The sequence below is a fragment of the Lissotriton vulgaris genome, chromosome 9 (assembly GCF_964263255.1).
Source record: "Lissotriton vulgaris chromosome 9, aLisVul1.2, whole genome shotgun sequence".
In the NCBI taxonomy this organism is placed as follows: Eukaryota; Metazoa; Chordata; class Amphibia; order Caudata; family Salamandridae; genus Lissotriton; species Lissotriton vulgaris.
In genome coordinates this window covers 614,138,879-614,158,559 of record NC_141697.1, presented here as the reverse complement: position 1 = coordinate 614,158,559, position 19,681 = coordinate 614,138,879, and the positions used below count along the sequence as shown (strand labels likewise).

Sequence of the window (19,681 nt, the reverse complement as noted above, 5' to 3'; positions counted from 1 at the left end):
TGATGTAAACGGCTAAACATTAATGCACTTGGTAAGAAAGGGTATGCCCTTCCCACTGTAATAAAAGAAAGAACATAATTGTGCATCTTTTTCTGTGGAACTATATCCAGCATGCATATTACTTAGTGAGTAAAATAGCGCCACTGGAAAGGAAACTAGAAATAATGATTAAATGCTATATGTGGCACAGGCTATCCCCTAGCACAGGAACATCCTATACATTGCAAAAGCAGGATCTTTGCCTGATGATGCAACTGGGCTTGATGAACAAGACTTGCTATGCACACACAGGTACGCTTTTACTCTATTTTCTCTGTAGGTTTTTACAGCCTCCATAACTAGAAAGGCCATTTCAGGGCCGGCTTTAGCACTGGTGGTGCCTGTAAGACAATGTTTGTTGGCACCCCCCAATGGCCACCTCCACCATGGATTCTGTCACTATCACCCTTTAAAATTACCCCTCAAGTCTCCATAACCACTCTCTCTATTTCTTTTGTTTTATAGCGCCACTCATACCAGTATAGGGTGTCAGAGAATTTTACATCACACACACATTACACAGAGACAATCAATCATACGTCAGTAAATCAGTGTATAGGAAATGTCACATCAGACAGAGGACTACCAGGTGTAGGAGTCACAAGCCACCCATACTGCTAGGCAGTTTAGTTTAAGAGTGCTTGGTCTGGAGAATCACAAACTCAGAATTAAAAAAGTAACACCATGGTTAGGGGTGGCCTTTACTAATAATTGATTTCAACCCAAATGAACCCTTTAGGCAACATTAGAATAATGAAATACTGGGGGGGGGGGGGGGGGGGAATCATCACACTCCAATCTATATCTTGTAGTTTTCATGCAGCTCTCTGATGAAAGCTAATAGCTCACTGTTCTTTATTAGAATTGTAACTTATAAACTGCAAGTAACAAAAGGATCTCTGACAAAAGCAGTAACGCACTGACCAATTTACATTATATGCCCTCTGTGATCTGCATGGTACACGTTCTTAGCAGTATGCATATTAACCCTTTGAGCTACCTTACTTCCATTAGAGAATTCGCCAATCTCTCCAGGAAGAACATTATCACTGGAGTTATTTTTACATTTTTATTGTTCCCTGAAGATTGTTGGGAATCCAGGAAGGCAGCGGCAGGTGCTTTTAAAACCATAATATGCTTGGTAAAATAAATTGCCGCCACCCCAACTCAATGCCCGGTGCAGTGGCCCACTGCCCTACAGCCCTTGGCCAGATCATTTCTTTGGAGCACAGTGACCCTGGCACGATCCTCTTAGAAGCCCAGGAGATGCACTTCCTGGATTCAGATGGGCCTGGCCCTTGTAGAAGATAGAAGTTTAAAGAGCATCTATTAACTTCCAACTGCTGTTCCTTAGCAGGTTACATGTTGTTCTTCCCCATATGTGAAATAAAACATAACATGAAACTGCTTCTTCATTCAGAAGAGACGAGATATGTGATCCAGTGGGTAAGTCAATAGCAAGTTGTTTATGAGACATACATTTGAATCCTAGTTTGCACAGTTCATCAGTTCGTGTGATCCTAAACCCATCACTTTATTTCACTGTCTGCAAAAGCTTGGAGTGCACAGAAGCAGGTGATCCACCGGCTCAGCCCTATACAAAAACATGCACTTTGTACCACAGCTCCTTGTTGCCGTAGATCTTGTTCCTGACAAAAAACAGTGTCACATTTTGGACAACCCCAACAAGAAAACTGACAAAGAATGGCCCAATCCTCAATACTATACCAAAGTGAAACGATTTTCATCCCAATTTCGACATACATGCAAAATGTAAAAGTAGCACGAAGATAAAAAAAATCTTAATAACAGTCATGTAGACCGAATGTTCTGTCTGCCAGGGTGTTTTTGTACCCTTGTGGTCCAATAATGACATACACAAAAAGGCTCGTGGTCACCAAGAGATCTGCACTAGAGGATTCTTGCAGTAAACACAAAACATCACCTCTGTTGGAGCAGTGTTTGCAGGCCTAAGTCTGCCTAGGAAGAGATACTCATTGAAACCCGAGAGTTTCGAAATAAGGCTTGGAGCTTGATAAATTAAAATACAAATAGACCTGAATTGCAATTAGCATGGATTCCTTTCAGTTTCCCCAGCTGCCCTCAATTTCAGCAGATTTGGCTGGAAATCAACCTTGTTTCCTTTATGGCTGCTCTAACAGACGTGGATAGCGTCTGATATGAAAATGAGATATATTACCCAGGGCTCATGCCTGACCGTGTGTTTATTCAACAGCACGCCTGCCTGCTCGGTGAGGAGCCAGGGATGGGCGCTGGAGGCAGAGCTTGGCACAGCGGCCGGGGATCTGGCATAGTGTTGCTCCATGGAAATTGGCAAGGAGCAGTGGCCTCGGGTTATAGAACTAGCACAGGTGCGGCCTTAGGCATGTGCAAGCTGTGCACCTGCACAGGGCCACCAAACCCCAGGGGACACCAAGCCAATATATATCCTTAATATAATAATCCTCTGAGGATGGATACATGTTTGGGTGGCAGGGATTTGGCGGCCTCCGGCTCTGTTCCACTTCCAAACACCCTGACCCCCCTCTCTTCACTGGCCTCCGCGCTCCGCCCCGCCCGGACCTCCTCTTCCGGGGCCCCCTACCTACGCTCCCTGCGCAGGGCCGCCATGAGCCTAGAGCCGCCCCTGACTAACATGAGTCTAACGCAGATGTTACCATGCGGTGGCGAGGCGATTCATACACGTTTCAACCCAAAGCATCACAACTCCATGTTAAAATCCTACTTAGTAAGAGCGCAAACCAGCAACTTTAAACGAATGACTACGTTTGACAAAGAACAACGCTTCTCTCACCCAACAGCTGGCCTTCACCAATAGAGGTATGACTAACCACGTGAGGTTGTAAATAGTAGCAAATCAATGCGCTTCACGGAAAACAGAACTGCGTTTGTTGATTTTAACACCGTCTTTTCAACATCATTGCAAACAAAATGCTAGAACAAACAGCATACCCAGGGGTAGGTGGGGAGGTCATGCAGAGGTGGAAGGAGGATGTTGTATTGTGCTTTTAAAATGCTTCACATACCTGTGCTAATTAAATGAAAGGCCTGTTTTTAATTGTGCTCAAAATCGAAAGGCGGGGGGGGGGGGCAGCTGTGTGACCAGAGAGGATTCCCATGCCTGTTTACAGAAAGTCAGAGCTCTGAGCACTGAAAAGATCATAAAATGCAAGAAGCTAATGGACTGAGCAGGAACCCAAGAAAAAAATAGTCCCCCAAAGAGCATAAATACAATCAAATCGTAATGATTCAGTACTTAATCCCTGCTGCCTGGGGGGAATGAAAGAGAATAAGGAGAGACAAAGAGGCAGGACTGACCATTAGCAGGAAAGGATTTTTAAAGGGCATGAAAACATACAAATAGATTGCAGGGGGCTGTCTTTAAGTGCACAAGAGAAATATTACCCAATAGGCAGCAGCAGTGAAAGTAAGGGTGACAAAAGAGGGGGAGGTAGAGAGAGAGGCATGGTTTAGATGGAGCGTTGTATTTCAGAAAGGGGATGTCGAAGCATGGAGAGGGAAGCGAGATATCTAGGAGTGTGAGAGGGAGAGTGAGGCAGAGAGGAAGAGAGTGAGGGGACGAGGTGAAGAGAAGGAGGTGGGTGAGAGAGAGAGTAAGTGAAAGGCATGGCAGAGAAAGAAAGGTGAATGAAGTGAAGACAGAAGAATATGGTGGAAGTGAAAGAGCATGATGAGAAAAAGAGAGAGCGCAGACTAAGGCAGATATTAATTAGGGTGACGTGGAGAGAGAGAGGAGGTATCTGCAGAAGAACAGGAGGATTAGATTGCGAAAGAAGGGCGAGGCAGTGAAAGAGGAGGGTGAGGTGAAGAGAGATGAGGGTGAGGCAGGAGGGTGCAGAGGATGAAAGGAGCATAGGCCGAGACCAAGGAGGGTGCAGCCGAGAGAAAGGAGAGGGATTCTGTGAAGCAAAAGAGATAAAGAACGTAGGTACAAAACAAACCCTTAGAAATAGATTTAAAACCAGTAAGCATGACCTCTTCCCCCAAGGATACAGAGTATGCAGCTCCAGTGGGGGCTAGTATCTCTCAAAAATGGTGATGCATGCTTAGGCTACATTTTGGTTGCCACAGGCATTAGAGGCATCATGCAGCTGCTACAAATGTTTATCGTATTTCCATAGCGCAAATTCGTTCTGACAGCAGGTTAGCAGTTTACATGAGCACCAGCTAAATTTAAATTACACAGGACTGAAAAAAAAATTTACTTATCTTATCTTTCCACATCGGGTCGACTCTGTCAAATCCACTGTGCTGTCTGCTTCACTGAAGAGCTGTGCATGCTGGACATGGGAAAACTAGCACCACACACCTCAGCCAATGAAAGCAGGGCTCTCACACTGTTTTGTAGTAGTAAACAGCATAAGAGCAGTGCAAGGATGGGCTGGGACAGAAGACCGCAGCGCTCCACATGAGACTGATAGGGCTCCCCATCTCCCCAACAGTGATGACTGAGAAAGCCTGAACTGCGCATGTCAGGCTGGCCACAGGCAAAATACCCGCCAACCTGACATGCGCAGTTCAGAATATATGACGTTATTCCGCGGGTGAAGATCCCGCCTACCATTACTCCGTATTTTTCATAACGCAAGTGCGTTTACTCTGACATACCAAGCCCCCGCAAATATTTACTCCGCATATGCCTTTACCACGCATGCCATTACAACGCAAAGGCATGCGTGGTGAAGGCATATACTTTGTAAAAGTACTTTATTTAAAAAAAAAATATATATATATATATATATATATATATATATATATATATATATATATATATATATATATATATTGCACAAATCCCTTCTTACATGAAGGGAAAAAGTCAGCACTCACAAAAGTTCTTTTTCCCAGTCCTTTTATTTCATTATCATTACTCCAGCAGTGCAAAGTAAGAACCAACGCGTTTCGCAACCAACTGTCGCTTGTTCACGGTGAACAAGCGACAGTTGGTTATATATATATAACAACACGTGGCTTTAAAAAACCTGATGAGTGACAAATCCATCGTGGTGATACCCTCAGACAAAGGGGGAAATGTGGTCCTAATGAGCAGGGATCAATATAAAGAAGAAGCACTGAAGCAACTCTCAGATGAAAAATTCTATACAAAATGTACCACCACAATGTTTCAACAGAGCATTACACAGTATGAGACACTGATTCAGAAGTGGTACAACCTATAGATGCTGGGCAAGGATCAACACCTTTTCTTGCAGAACAACTACCCCATGACCCCCACCTTCTACCACCTCCCCAAGTTACATAAGAATATGGACTGTCCGCCAGGCCGTCCCATTATTTCGTCCATTGGCAGTCTCACTGAGAACATGTCCCGTTTTGTTGACAATATCCTGTTTCCCCTGGTGATGAAACTGGACATTCAGGACACCAAAGACTTTTTTATCAAGATTCAAGATCTAACATGGAATTCTCAATACCTGCTGATGGTGCTGGATATTACTAGCTTGTATATTTGCATAGAGCATAGACACGGCCTGGAAGCAGTCCGATATTTCCTAGATCAGCGCCAGATGAGATTTGCTAAACATAATGAAATGATTCTTGAATTTGCTGAATTTTGTCTAACCCACAATATCTTTCTATTTGAAGACCAGCTGTATATACAAAGGTCTGGTACGGCAATGGGTACCTGCTTCGCTCCCAGCTACGCAAACTTGTTCATAGGCTGGTGGGAGGAGCGGGTGCCCAGGAGCTGTGTGGTAGGACAGGACAGAGGGGAGGCAGCGTGTTGGCACCGTTACATCGACAATTTATTTATCGTCTGGATCTGAAAGAGACACGTTAGTGATAGATTCCTTACCTTAGAATATCCCCAGGCGTCAGACTGGATCCGGAAAGTTTTGCGTAGCAGTACCCTTGCACGTCGGTAGGCGTCGTCTGCGGCTCCGCGTCCGTCGTCGGCGTCGTGGGCGCCGTGATGACGTCATCGGAGTACTTAGACGTCGCCTCCGCGTGCTGACGTCAGTTCTTCTTTTTTCCGCGCCAGCCAGCGCAGATCTGGAAAGAGCAGTTCCCTAGTCACTTTTTGACTAAACTTTTGTGATCTTTTGATCCAATTTCGAAGTCTTACGACTCCGACGGTGCCGTTAGGGATGCCCGGATTCAAGCATTGCGAGGAGTGCGACCGTACCATGTCGGTCACGGATCCCCACCGCTTGTGCCTGATGTGTTTGGGCGTCGACCATGACGACGAGGCCTGCTCCGACTGTCGGGCCCTGTCGAGGAAGGCCAGGCGGGAGCGGTCCCGCAGGCGACTCGAGATCCACCAGTCGGCCCCGCGCCGTGTGAGGTCCCGGTCCCACGGGAGGTCGAGGGACAGGTCGCAGGGACGGAGCCGACACAGCTCCGGGAGTCGGCGCCACTCCTCCGGGTCCAAGTCGTCAGGTAAGAAACACAAGAAGTCGAAGAGACATCATCGCTCTTCTGGCTCGCGCAACGCGGCTGGGGGTTCGGGTGACACCGCCCACGTGGCTCCTTGAGAGTCTCGGGCACCGCGTTCGGCTCCATACCCCCCGGTCCCTGGGCTGAACGCGACGCCGGAGGAGATCGAGCGTTTCCTTATGGCCATGAGGTCCCTTTCTCCTCCGACGGGTTCCGCGGCGCCTTCGGGCCCAGTGAACCCGTCTGGGGGCCCTAGTGGGTCGGGGGCTACGACCCTGATGCCGTCGGGTGCTTCGGCCTCAACGCTGCCGGCGCCTTCGGGCCCGGCGCCGCAGGGCTCCATGATCCCGACACCGCCGGTGCCCTCGGGCCCGGCGCCGGAGGGTGCAGCGGTCCCGGCGTCGTCGGCGCCGCAGGGCTCGGCACCGCAGGGCACCGTTGGACCCTCCTCGGGCGATGGATCGTCACCGGTGGACCTTTCGACCCCCCCGGCGTCGGTCCGTGTGGTGTCCCCTCTGGCGTCGTCCTCGGGCGGCGCCGTCCCCGATACCTCCTCTCAATCGGTTCCGACGTCGGGACGACGCCTATCGGCGCCGCTCTCGACGCCGTTCGGAGATTTTCATTTCTATGAACCGTCCTCATTCACTTATGACCCTGAATCTCAGGAGATGGGGGAAGAGGAGTATTGGGAGAGGTCTGCGGACCCTCTGACAAGGGAGTGTCAGTCTAACATGGACTGGACAGGAGACCTTGGGGAGGCCAGTGGCCTGGAAACCTCTCCAGAAACTGGATTTGTCTCTCCTCCTACCGTGGCTTCGGAGGATGAGGGCTGCTAAGGCCTTGGGCCTTGAGCTCCCCGTCGCGGCCGTGAGGACTAACCTCCTCACTGAGGTCCTTAAGCCGCAGTCATGCTCCATGGAGCCTCTGCTGCCGTTTAATGAGGCCTTGACGGACGTTCTTTTGGGCACTTGGTCCAGGCATGCTACAGGTTCGCCTGTAGATAGGAACGTGGCCAGACGCCACCGCCCGGCCCCGGGCGACCCATGTTTCCTGTCCCACCCCCGAGAGTCTGGTTATCCAGGCCTCTAACTCCCAGACCGCATTCCCGGCGGCTCCCCCCCTATCGGGAATCCAAGAGGTACGAGGCCTACGGCAAGAAGGTATTCTCATCCCTTAGCTTGGGACTGCGGTCTTCTAACACCGCATGCCTCTTGGGCCGTTACACCCACTCTCTGTGGGAAACGGTGGCGGAAGTGCTGCCAGAGTGTCCGTTGGAGGTACGGGCCAAACTCGGCCAAGCCCTAGTGGAGGGCCGGGACGCAGCGAAGTATTCAATCAGGTGGGGACTGGATACCACTGACTCGCTGGGCAGAGCGATGGCTACGATGGTGGCGATACGACGCCACGCCTGGCTGAGATCCGCCAACTTCTCGGCAGACGTCCAGAATACACTCATGCCGTTCGATGGCCGTCGCCTCTTTGGCGACAAGGCAGACCACGCGCTTGAGGGCTTTAAGGACTCCAGGGCTACGGCCAAGTCCTTGGGCCTCTCGGCCCCGCGCCAGCAAATGGGTGCCTTTCGCTCCTTTCGTGGCCAGGGAAGGGGCGCCCCCACACGTGCCGCCAGCCACTCGCCGCAAACGATCGTCCAGCGCGGCGGCGGCCGTGGAAACCGCCGTGGAGGCGGTCGGGGGAACAAGCGGAGCCAGTCCACACCTGCCCCCCCAGCATCCACCTCTAAACCCTCCTAGTCCGTGCTTTTCGGCCCATGTGACGCCAGTGGGAGGCAGGGTTCGCCATCACCACTCTCACTGGCGCACAGTCACTTCGGACAGGTGGGTGGTGCAGATCGTCCGAAGGGGCTACTCCCTCCCCTTCGAGACGACCCCTCAAGCCATGCCACCGCAACACCACCGCGTATCGGGGGAACACTTGCGGCTCCTGCAGGAGGAAGTTTCGGCCCTCTTGTCAAAGGGGGCCATCGAGCGCGTTCCTGGGCCAGAAGTAGGTCGTGGTTGCTACTCCCACTACTTCCTGGTACCCAAGAAGGGCAAAGGGGGCCTACGCCCCATCTTGGATCTGAGGAACGTCAACGGCTTCCTCTGGAAGGAGAAGTTCGAAATGCTGACACTGGCTCAGGTCTTGGCTGCCCTAGACCCAGGAGACTGGATGGTAGCGTTGGACTTGCAGGACGCGTATTTCCACATCCCCGTCCTGCCGGCCCACCGGCGTTACCTGCGGTTCACGGTAGGCCTCGAGCACTTTCAGTTTACCGTGCTCCCCTTCGGCCTTACCAGCGCCCCACGGGTGTTCACGAAGGTGATGGCGGGGGTCGCAGCTCACCTGCGCAGGTTAGGGGTATCAGTCTTCCCCTACCTAGACGACTGGTTGTTGAAGGAGGGCTCGCCCCAGACAGTCGTCAGCCACCTCCAGACTACTGCGGATCTCCTGCACCAGCTGGAATTTTCCATCAATGTGCCGAAGTCACACCTGTGCCCCTCTCAGAAGCTCCTTTTCATCGGAGCGGTTCTCGACTCGGCGCAGTTTCGGGTTTACACGCCCGAACAGCGGGTCCGGGATATACAGGCTCTGATTCCGGTCTTCCGGCCGTTATCCCGGGTTTCGGTCAGGTTGACGCTGCGGCTTCTGGGGCTGATGGCCTCCTGCATCCTTCTGGTGCATCACGCACGGTGGCGGATGCAGGCTCTGCAGTGGGACCTGAAGTTTCAGTGGGCCCAGCACCGGGGCAACCTGTCCGACCATGTCCTGATCTCGGAGGGCACTGCGAGACAGCTGCAGTGGTGGCTCACGGACCGCGATTGGGTTAACGGCAGATCCCTCTCCCTTCCCCAACCGGAGCACGTAGTTGTGACGGACGCGTCCCTCCAGGGCTGGGGAGGCCACTTGGGAGAGGCGGAGATCAGAGGACTCTGGTCTCCGGCGGAGTCCCGGCTCCATATCAACCTGTTGGAGCTGCGGGCGATTCGTCTGGCACTGAAAGCATTCCTCCCGTCTGTCCGAGGGAGTGCAGTGCAGGTGTTCACGGACAACACCACCGCCATGTGGTACTGCAACAAACAGGGCGGGGTGGGGTCGTGGACCCTTTGCCAGGAGGCTCTGCGTCTCTGGCAATGGCTGGAACATCAGGGCGTGACTCTGGTGGTTCAACACCTGGCAGGTTCTCTGAACGCCAGGGCGGACAAACTCAGCCGTCGGTGCTCGATGGATCACGAATGGCGTCTGAACTCGGACGTGGCGCAAGGCCTCTTTCTGCGATGGGGAGAGCCTTGGTTACATCTATTCGCCACCGAAGAGAACGCGCAATGTCATCAGTTCTGCGCGTTGGAATTTCCAAGGCGGCACTCGCTCGGAGACGCTTTTCGTCGCGAGTGGAGCTGCGGTCTTTTGTACGCCTTTCCGCCTATACCTCTTCTGCCCAGAGTGCTGAAGAAGATCAAGCGCGACCGGGCACAAGTCATCCTTGTGGCTCCGGACTGGGCACGAAGGTACTGGTATCCCGAGCTACTCAGCATGTCAGTCGATCCCCCGGTTCGTTTGCCTCTTCAGGAGGACCTTCTATCGCAGCAGCAGGGGACGGTCCTCCACCCGAACCTGTCCAGTCTCCACCTCCATGCTTGGAGATTGAGCGGCGACAGTTGAGGCCATTTGACTTGCCGCCTGAGGTTTGCAACATCATTCTGGCAGCCAGGCGTCCCTCCACTAAAACGGTATACGCCTGCAGGTGGAACAGATTTGTGGCATGGTGCACAGCAAAGGCTGTGGATCCCCTCAATGCCCCTCTCTCTGAGGTTCTTCTATTCCTTCATTCTCTTGCCCAGCAGGGCTTTGCTCTGGGCACTATCAAGGGCTATCTTTCGGCTCTTTCAGCCTTTCTGAGGCTGCCTGACCAGCCTTCTTTGTTCAAGTCCCCTATCGTAAACAGATTCCTGAAGGGCATTACTCATACCTTTCCTCCTGTTCCTTTCGTGATGCCTCAGTGGGACTTGAACCTGGTTCTAACATTTCTGATGTGCGCTCCCTTTGAGCCACTTCATAACTGTCCACTTCGCCTTCTTTCTTTGAAGACTGCCTTCCTGGTAGCCATCACCTCTGCCAGGAGAGTGAGTGAGCTCCAGGCCCTCTCTTGTAAGCCTCCTTTCCTTTCAGTCCATCCGGACAAGGTTGTTTTGAGGACTAGGCCCTCCTTCTTGCCTAAGGTGGTCACGGCCCTCCACATTGGGCAGTTCATCACATTGCCAACCTTCTTTCCGCCTCCGCACCCCTCGAGAGAGGAGGAGAGGCTCCACCGTCTGGCCCCAAAACGTGCGCTCTCGTTCTATCTGGATCGCACACGCCAGTTCCGGGTGGATGATCAACTCTTTGTTGGGTACGTGGGCGCTAAGAAAGGGAAAGTGCTGCACAAGAGGACCATCTCTCGATGGATTATCATGTGCATCCAGGCGTGTTACTCCTTGGCTAAGAAGGAACCCCCTGTTGGGCTGAGGGCTCATTCAACTCGAGCCACGGCCACTACGACTGCCTTGGGCCGAGGTGTGCCCTTGCAGGACATTTGCCAGGCAGCTACGTGGGCCTCGTTGCACACGTTTGCTAGGCACTACTGCCTGGACAATCAAGTCCGGAGGGACGGCTACTTTGGCCGCTCCGTTCTCCAGGACTTTCTGGTGTAAATATTGGTTCGCAGACCCACCACCACGGGGATGGTATTGCTGGGGTATCTATTCTAAGGTAAGGAATCCATCACTAATGTGTCTCTTTCAGATGCACAAGTTACTACTTGTGTAACGATATATCTGTAAGAGACATTAGTTAGTGATAGATTCCTTACCGACCCACCCATCCTCCCCGTTCTGCGAACCGATATCTAGGGTTAAGGTCATCCCCTTTCAGGGCCCTAGTTTCTTGGCACCAGTGTCGGTTTTTGTCATGGCTCTGCGCTTCTGGCGCGGAAAAGCTGTGGCTAAGAACTGACGTCAGCACGCGGAGGCGGCGTCTAAGTACTCCGACGACGTCATCACGGCGCCCACGACGCCGACGACGGACGCGGAGCCGCAGACGACGCCTACCAACGCCCAAGGGTACTGCTACCCAAAACTATCCGGATCCAGTCTGACGCCTGGGGATATTCTAAGGTAAGGAATCTATCACTAACTAATGTCTCTTACAGATATATCGTTACACAAGTAGTAACTTGTGCAACGGTGGGACAAACACAGCACAAGAATACATCAGGGTACTCAACAACAATGACCTAAACCTGCATTTCTCAGGTTCAATTAGTCCGGGGGCAGCGGAATACTTGGACCTGAGGGTGTTTGCCGAGGGGAACCATCTTCACACTGCCCTTTACAGAAAGGTAACTGCTGGCAATTCAACACTCTTTGCCAGCAGTAGTCACCCTCCCCAGCTTGTGAGGAGCATTCCTTACGGAGAACTCCTAAGGATCCGAAGGAATTGCTCGAGAGATTCAGACTTCGAGGCGGCTGCCTCAGAATGTTTAGCGCGCTTTGCAATCAGTGGTTATGGTGATGAAATGTTACATAACACACTGAATAAGGTAAGAAAGATTCTGAGGGGAATGTTATTGACCGCCAAAACCCAAGGAGGTGGCCGTGACAAGAACGCAGCCGCCAACCAGGGGAAATTTAGGCTGATTACTCCCTACTCATCAGGTGCCAATGATCTAAGAGCTATGCTACAAAAGAACTGGCACATACTGCAAACAGACAACATACTTAAAGAAGAACTACCAGCCTATCCTCTGTTGACATTCAGCAAAGCGAGATCTATAGGAGATATGCTGGTTTCTAGTCACTTGGATAAACCCATACCCAAAACTAATACTCTTAAAGAGATGAAGGGATTCTGTCTCTGCGGACGCTGCAAAGAGTGTGCCGGCAGTAAAAGAGTCCTGTCTTACACGATACCTGACACAGGGAGAACAATGTCCATTAACAAGTTTATAACTTGCAGTTCACAATTTGCAGTATACTGTTTACTCTGCCCTTGTGGCCTTCTCTACATCAGCAGTACAATCAAGGAACTGAAATTGAGGGTATTAGAGCACTTGCGGGCAAGCGAAAAAGCGGATCCCGCTTACCCGGTTGCCCGGCATTTTGCCGAAGAACATGGCAGGGATCGAGACAAACTCCAATTTTTTGCGTTAGACATCGTCCCACCCAATGTCAGGGGAGGTGATCGCCTGAGAAGACTCCGCAGGTTGGAGTCGAGGTACATCTTAGATCTCTCCACCAAATACCCTAGAGGGCTCAACAGTGGGGAAGAAATGGCGTTTCATTTAGGAAAGTGACATTAAAACAACTATGTATATAGATCATTTATGTAGAAACCACCCTGAGTAACAATGATGATCCACTACCATTCTACCAACCCTGGGACCAATGAATCTCCAAGTTTTGCATGGGTATGGGATATTACTAGATGTACCTTAACACACATGTACAGACATATATAACAATGATTCCCTGTTTTATTTCTAGGGGTTTACTGTTTTTTGCTTTTTTGTTCTTCTTTAGGTCTGTCTTGCACCCACCCACCTATTTAGTTAGTGTTGGGTTACGGAAATTATCAATTATTACATAAATCTGTGGTTACAGTTATCCGTTTTTGGATCTCATGAATGAGAATATCTTTGTGTTCGAGTATTTTGTATTTACTAACTGAATTAGTGTAGGACTTGTATTATCTGTGCACTTTTCTATTGTCTGAACAATCTGATTCGAATATATGCCGGTATTGAGGAATTAAGGTATTATTGTCGGTACGTTTTGGAAATGTTTTATAATCATGATGGGACAGTTTTTTAACATAGGACATTAGCCGATCCACTGCTTTATTTTCTGTTGAAACTTTGTGACATTTTGTAATCAACATACCCTCTAACCATGAATATACAGTCCATCAGTGGACGTAATGAGTTTTTTAAACATACAATATAGCTTTGGAAATGCATTCCAATATGGTGCTCATGTTTTGGTTTGAGGGGTCAGTCCTATGTTTATGTCCATGACTGTGGTAAAACTTTATGAACATGCTGATCTGCTGTTGTAACTGACACACTGACGAAGGCAGCACGCCGAAACGCGTCTGTGCAGTTCCCCTTAAATAACTCTTTGTGATCTCTACAACCCTCCTTGAGTGCTGTGCCTTTTCTGAAAAGATGAAAAGTTACATATATATTCTTTTAATTAAAAAAAACATTTTTTCTTTTCAATTGAATTATTTATATATTTATGTATATATTAATATTAAAAATATGTATATATATATATATATATATATATATATATATATATATATATAATTACCCTTTACATCCTAAAAAATTATCACACCCTGGTCCCTTTAAATACCCCTGCACCCCATAATCATAACCCACCCTTACTCCTTAAAATACCCCAGCACCCTTAAACACTAACCCATCCTGAGCCTAAAAATACACCCTACACCCCAAAACCCCAACCTATCCCTGAACCCTAAAAATGCACCTGTACCCCAACACCCAAACCTAGCTCTGAACCCTAAAAATACTCCTGTACCCCAAAACCCAAACCTATCCCTGAACCCTAAAAATACCCCTGTACCCCAAAACCCAAACCTAGCCAAGAACACTAAAAATACTCCTGTACCCCAAAACCCAAACTTAGCCCCGAACCCTAAAAATACGCCTGTACCCCAAAACCCAAACATAGCCAAGAACCCTAAATATACTCCTGTACCCCAAAACTCAAACCTAGCCCTGAACCCTAAAAATACCCCTGCACCCCAAAACCCAAACCTAGCCAAGACCCTAAAAATACTCCTGTACCCCAAAACCCAAACCTAGCCAAGAACCCTAAAAATACTCCTGTACCTCAAAACCCAAACCTAGCCCTGACCCCTAAAAATACCCCTGTACCCCAAAACCCAAACCTATCCCTGAACTCTAAAAATACCCCTGCACCCCATAACCCAAACCTTGCCTGAACCCTAAAAATACCCCTGTACCCAAAAAACCCAAACCTAGCCCTTAACCCTAAAAATACCCATGTACCCCAAAACCCAAACCTATCCCTGAACCCTAAAAATACCCCTGTACCCCAAAACCCAAACCTATCCCTGAACCCTAAAAGTACCCCTGTACCCCAAAACCCAAACCTAGCCCTGAACCCTAAAAATACCCCTTTACCCCCTAACCCAAACCTAACCCTGAACCTTAAAAATAACCCTGTACCCCACAACCCAAACCTAGCCCTGAACCCGAAAAATACCCCTGTACCCCAAACCCCAAACCTATCCCTGAACCCTAAAAATGCCGCTGTAGCCCAAAACCCAAACCTATCCCTGAGCCCTTAAAATACCCAATCACCCCAAAACATATACCTCTGAACCCATACTTACCTTATCCTAACATATAAAACAAAACATGCTTTTACCATTCATGCATTTACAACGAATTTCGTTGTAAATGTATGCGTGGTAAAAGCATATAAAATGTAATGCCATGCGTTATAATGGCATTGCGGAGTCATGGTAGATTTGTAATAATAGTATGCGGATTGATGGTATGCGGGAAGAAAGATTCGTTATAATGGGTGTTTACCGCAGTTCAGATACACAGCCCAATTTGGCCATCGGAGTGAACCATGCCTCGCAGCAGTACACCTCCTGTATGTCAGGATAATGTATGAGATATAATTGCTGGCAGGCAGGGAGTCAACGCCCCCTCGCCCCTATGAAGAAACCGCCGCTGTGCAGCTATAAGACCACCCAGCATGCACAGATCCAGGTCTCTAACGCCCGGGAGATGTCACGCAAGTCCATTCTTCATGGCTTATCCATGCTCCTTCATGGCCTTCCCAGATCCGAAATCCTGGAGCCAGGCAGTAGCATCTGGCTTGGCTCGCAGGTGGGGGAGGAAGCAGGCAGCCAGGCTCCCTCCTCTAAGCCAATCACAACGCTGCAAGCAGCGTTGGGCTTGGTCAGGACGCCGCCCAGAGGGGGCTAATGGGGAGGCCATGTTCTCCACGCAGGCTGCAATGCAGCCTGCATGGAGAAAGGCAGAGTGTGAATGACTGGTTTGGGCTGCTCGAGAGGGCCAACAAAACAGTCTTTGCGCACTAAGGAGTGAGCAAACCACTCCTCGTCTGCCCTGCTCGCAGAGCAGCCTCGCCTACCCGCCCGCCCACAATGCGCAAAGCAAACATTAAATAGTAATACCTTAAAGTTATTACCAGTTTTCACAAGATAGATAGGTTTGTGCCCACAGTGATTATATTAAATCGCAGGGTAATGAAATCCCAAAATCTGGATTTGGCATGCTGGAAACAGGAAGTGGAATACTATGTTGCTATAGTCTTATCCTTCTTTATTTGAATGCAAGTGAAAGCAAAAACCCTTACAGCGGCCACTCATTCAGACCGCATAGAATTTTTCAAGCATCCAGCTCAGGGATGCCTCTCTAATCGGATGATCTTTTGCTACGACTGTAGACTTCACATTCAGAAGCTGCTATAACTAGCCTTGAAGTAGCCCTGGACTGCTGGCCTTTGGGCGAAATACATGTTGGCTGTTTTCTTTTTTTTGGTTTTGGTTTTGCAGAGAAGCAGGTTGGTGGCTTTAGCCCAAGAAGGGCATGTAGGAATGACAGGCACCAAACAGAGGTTGAGGGAAAAGTACTGGTGGCCCGCCATGGATCGTGACGTTGATGTGTTTGTTACTTACTGCTCAATTTGCAATGAAGCTGACAAAACTTTGACAACACGCCATTGGCCCATGACCTCCGTTGAACTACCAGAAGGTCCATGGATCAAAGACGGCATCGACTTCATAGGTCCCATGAATGCTTTCAGTCTAGAATTACGCTATGCCATAGTGTTGATTAATTATTTTAGCAAGAAGGTGGAAGTCAAATTTGTGTCTCAACCCACCAAACATGAGGTAATTGACTTCTTGAATGAGTTGTTTTGCAGGGAAGGTTTCCCCATCAGCTTGTCTACGACAACGGAGTGCAGTTTGTGTCCTCTGAATTAGTCTCATTCTTTAAAAAAAATGAAATAGAGCATGTGAAATCCTCTTTATATCACCCACAAGTCAATGGCCAGGTGGAACGGGCCAATCGCCTGATTAAAGACACCATCCAAATGGCCTTGAAGTCACATATTCCTGTTGAGGCAGCACTACGCACTAGGATGCGGTCGTACCATACCTCCCCCCACAGTACCACTAGTAGAACCCCATTTGAACTCATCAGGGGTTGGGCAGCGACCACATTGGTCATTGGCTTGGAAAAAATGGGAAAATGAGAACCACAAAGAGAGTGAGAGCAGGATGAGAAGTCTGGTGGATGAGCGCCAGAAGCGTATGCACACAAATTATGACACAAGGAATGTTGTACGAAAGATGTCCGTGAAGGAAGGTGATGTGGTGAGAGCGAAGTATCCCAGGAACGGTGCCAACATGAGTAAGTATAGTGAACCTAGGCGTGTGGTCAAAACAAAGGGTACTGCCATTCTTCTTGACATTGGTCAATGGTGGAATGGTTCGAAGGTTGCCAGGAGCAGGATCTCTGAGCCTGTGAGCAGGCCTAGTGGATTGCAGAATGATGGTCTGGTGTCCTCTGCTGAGTTGCGCATTGGTGGAACATGTGGGGATATCACTAATCCTGTGTCCATTGACGATATTCCCAGAGTATCTCTTCCTGGTGTGGCTACTGGTCCTGTTGATACCATTTGTGATAGGAGAACAATTGTTCCGCCCATAAGATTTAAGGATTATGCAATGTATTAGCTCATTTTAGGAAAAGGAAAAAAATGTTTCCCTTGCTTATTTCAAAACTATGCATTCCAGAGTTGTTTTTTAAAAAAGGGAGAAGATGTAACATGCTGTCACTTCTCATCCTGTTTTGTCCCTTCCCCGTTCCCGTCCTACCTGCTGTGTCTGTGCATGTGACCCCGGCGCGTGTTTGGAACGTTGGGATTTGGTGAGAGGAAGCCGTTACTCTAACAGGCATTCCGTGTCTTGCCTTGAATAAAAGAAGTCGCTTCCTTCACCTTCTGCTGTTGCCTCGTCATTACACATGCTAACACTGACTCGTTTCTATACTACAAACCTGCGATGCTTCTATCCCGTCTTGCTCTACTGGTGGGTGGGCTAATCTTTGAACCACCATGAGGGACAGAGGCAATGGAACTCATCAAAGCGAGCACCTGCTCCAGTGACAGATGGAAACAGATTCTTTTCACTACATCACCATGATTTAGTCTTCTCAGCGCTAATGATTTGATTGAAGTGTGCCTGAGATTTATTGCAAGCTTATTTCACAGATCTGTTAAACAAATAGAGGGAGCTGCCTGCACAGCTCCCAGAGATTGTGAGAATAACTTCCCACCATTGCACAGACCGCACGCAATCATGAGGGACTATGTATATGTGTGGGGATTGTAAACGAGGTTGAATTGGCCATTTATCACTCTGGGCATTTTCTGGAGTCTGGAGCCATCGGAGGCCGGGTTTGGTTGTTGAGGGCCACTGTCTTCAGCTCCCTGGTGTTTATGGTAGCAGCACAGCAGGTAAAAAACAAGCATTTGCAATGCAATAGGTCTCGCATTTACGCAATTTTAAGCTATTGGCATTGTAAATGGCAATGCCTTTTATTTATGTTTTATCCCGTTCCGCGCTGATGACGGAACCGCTCGGTCATCAGCCTCGGTAGCGCTGTGCTGATGGCAGAGCGGTTTCGTCGCGTTGCGGCGCGTTCTATTGAGCGGGCGGGGCAATGACGAAACCGCTCCGTCATAAGCACAGCGCTACCGAGGCTGATGACGGAGCGGTTCCGTCACCAGCAGGAGAGCGCCGTGCGGCCCCCACTAGCAATGCGGCGGAATTGCCGCTGCAGCAAAGGGGTTAAAAACAAAAACATAAATAAAAGCAATTGTCATTTACAATGCCAATAGCTCAAACTCACGTAAATGCCAGATCTATTGCATTGCAAATGCTTGTTCTATTTGAGGTGCCGTCACGCTTTGTTTTGGTGAGCACGTGCATCCGCGGCCCCCACCATGACGCTGTCTGCGTGTGTTACGTAAAGTTCATGCGCCTCCTCACCTGCTTGGACGGCTTGCTCCAATACCGTCTTCCCTGTCATTCCGGTGGATCCGAAGATGACGATGTTTTTAGGCCGTGTTGCCATGTTGAGGGGTTTCGAGGTTGCAGGGCTCGGGGAAAGACTGCGAGCAGCCGGGCGGCACCGTGACTTCTCAGATGTATAGCACTGCAAAAACAGACACACCCTCGTCAGTGTGGCAGGCGCGTGGAGTGAGGTTTACTTCCTGTGCAGTCAGGGACCCGCCTCAAAGGGGCAGAGTCGTGTTTAGGGGTGGGAGTTAGATTCAGGGGGGTGCATTTTCATCATAACCTGCGGGCTTAAAGGAACGAGATATTTACAGTTCAGAGGCTAGGGAGAGTTGCAAAACCTGCTTCCGAAGTTCCAAGTGTTGAAGTCATAATGTAAACACAATGCAGCCTACAGAAGTTTGTGGCGGCGTATTTGGGATGTTTGAAATAAGTGTGTTTAAGAACATGAGTCGTACGATGTATTATAGATGAGGAATACTAAAATGTTTGATCCGATACTGATGGCAAAATGCAACGCGTTTTTGGCTAATGAGCCAGGACGCATGAACTTGGCAATTTATTTACAAGTTCTTTGCGCCGCAGTTGAGTCACTTTAAATATGGGAAAATGTACCGATGTCACAAGGGGCAGGTAAATAAGCCCCTGAGTGCGCTTGGAATGCACCTACCGAGTCATAGGCGTGCATAATTGTTGGTAAGAGTGAAAGTTCTCCTGCCACCTGTCCCGAGCGACAACTAAGCTGCAGCTACCTATCCCGAACAACCCAATAAAGCAAGCCATCATTTCTTTTGTTTCACAAATTTCAAATTTGTCAGATGCCTGCATAAAACAAGCACTGGCATTTGGAACCTTATAAGTATTTAGTTATGCAGCACAATATCCTTTGTGCAACAACACCAACAGTTGCATGGCTAAACACTTATAAGGTCACAAAGGCAAGACCTATTTGCTATGCCAATGCTCGTTTCCTTTATTACAAGCATATTCATCAAAAGAAAAAGATGAAAATGTGCCACTGTTTAAAAGTGTAAGTCACATTCTTCCAATA

At 49.1% G+C, this 19,681-nt stretch overlaps 1 protein-coding gene across 1 annotated transcript in view; it reads right to left on the bottom strand.

Annotated features, from left to right (window-relative positions):
- LOC147691957 (flavin reductase (NADPH)-like) overlaps positions 1 to 18,837 on the bottom strand; it is a 194,309-nt gene extending 175,472 nt beyond the window's left edge. The window contains exon 1 of the mRNA XM_086938244.1: positions 18,604 to 18,837. Within this exon, the coding sequence (XP_086794370.1) occupies positions 18,604 to 18,688 (85 nt within the window). The 5' untranslated portion in view covers positions 18,689 to 18,837. The remainder of the gene's footprint in view (positions 1 to 18,603) is intronic.
- Positions 18,838 to 19,681: the final 844 nt, after the last annotated feature.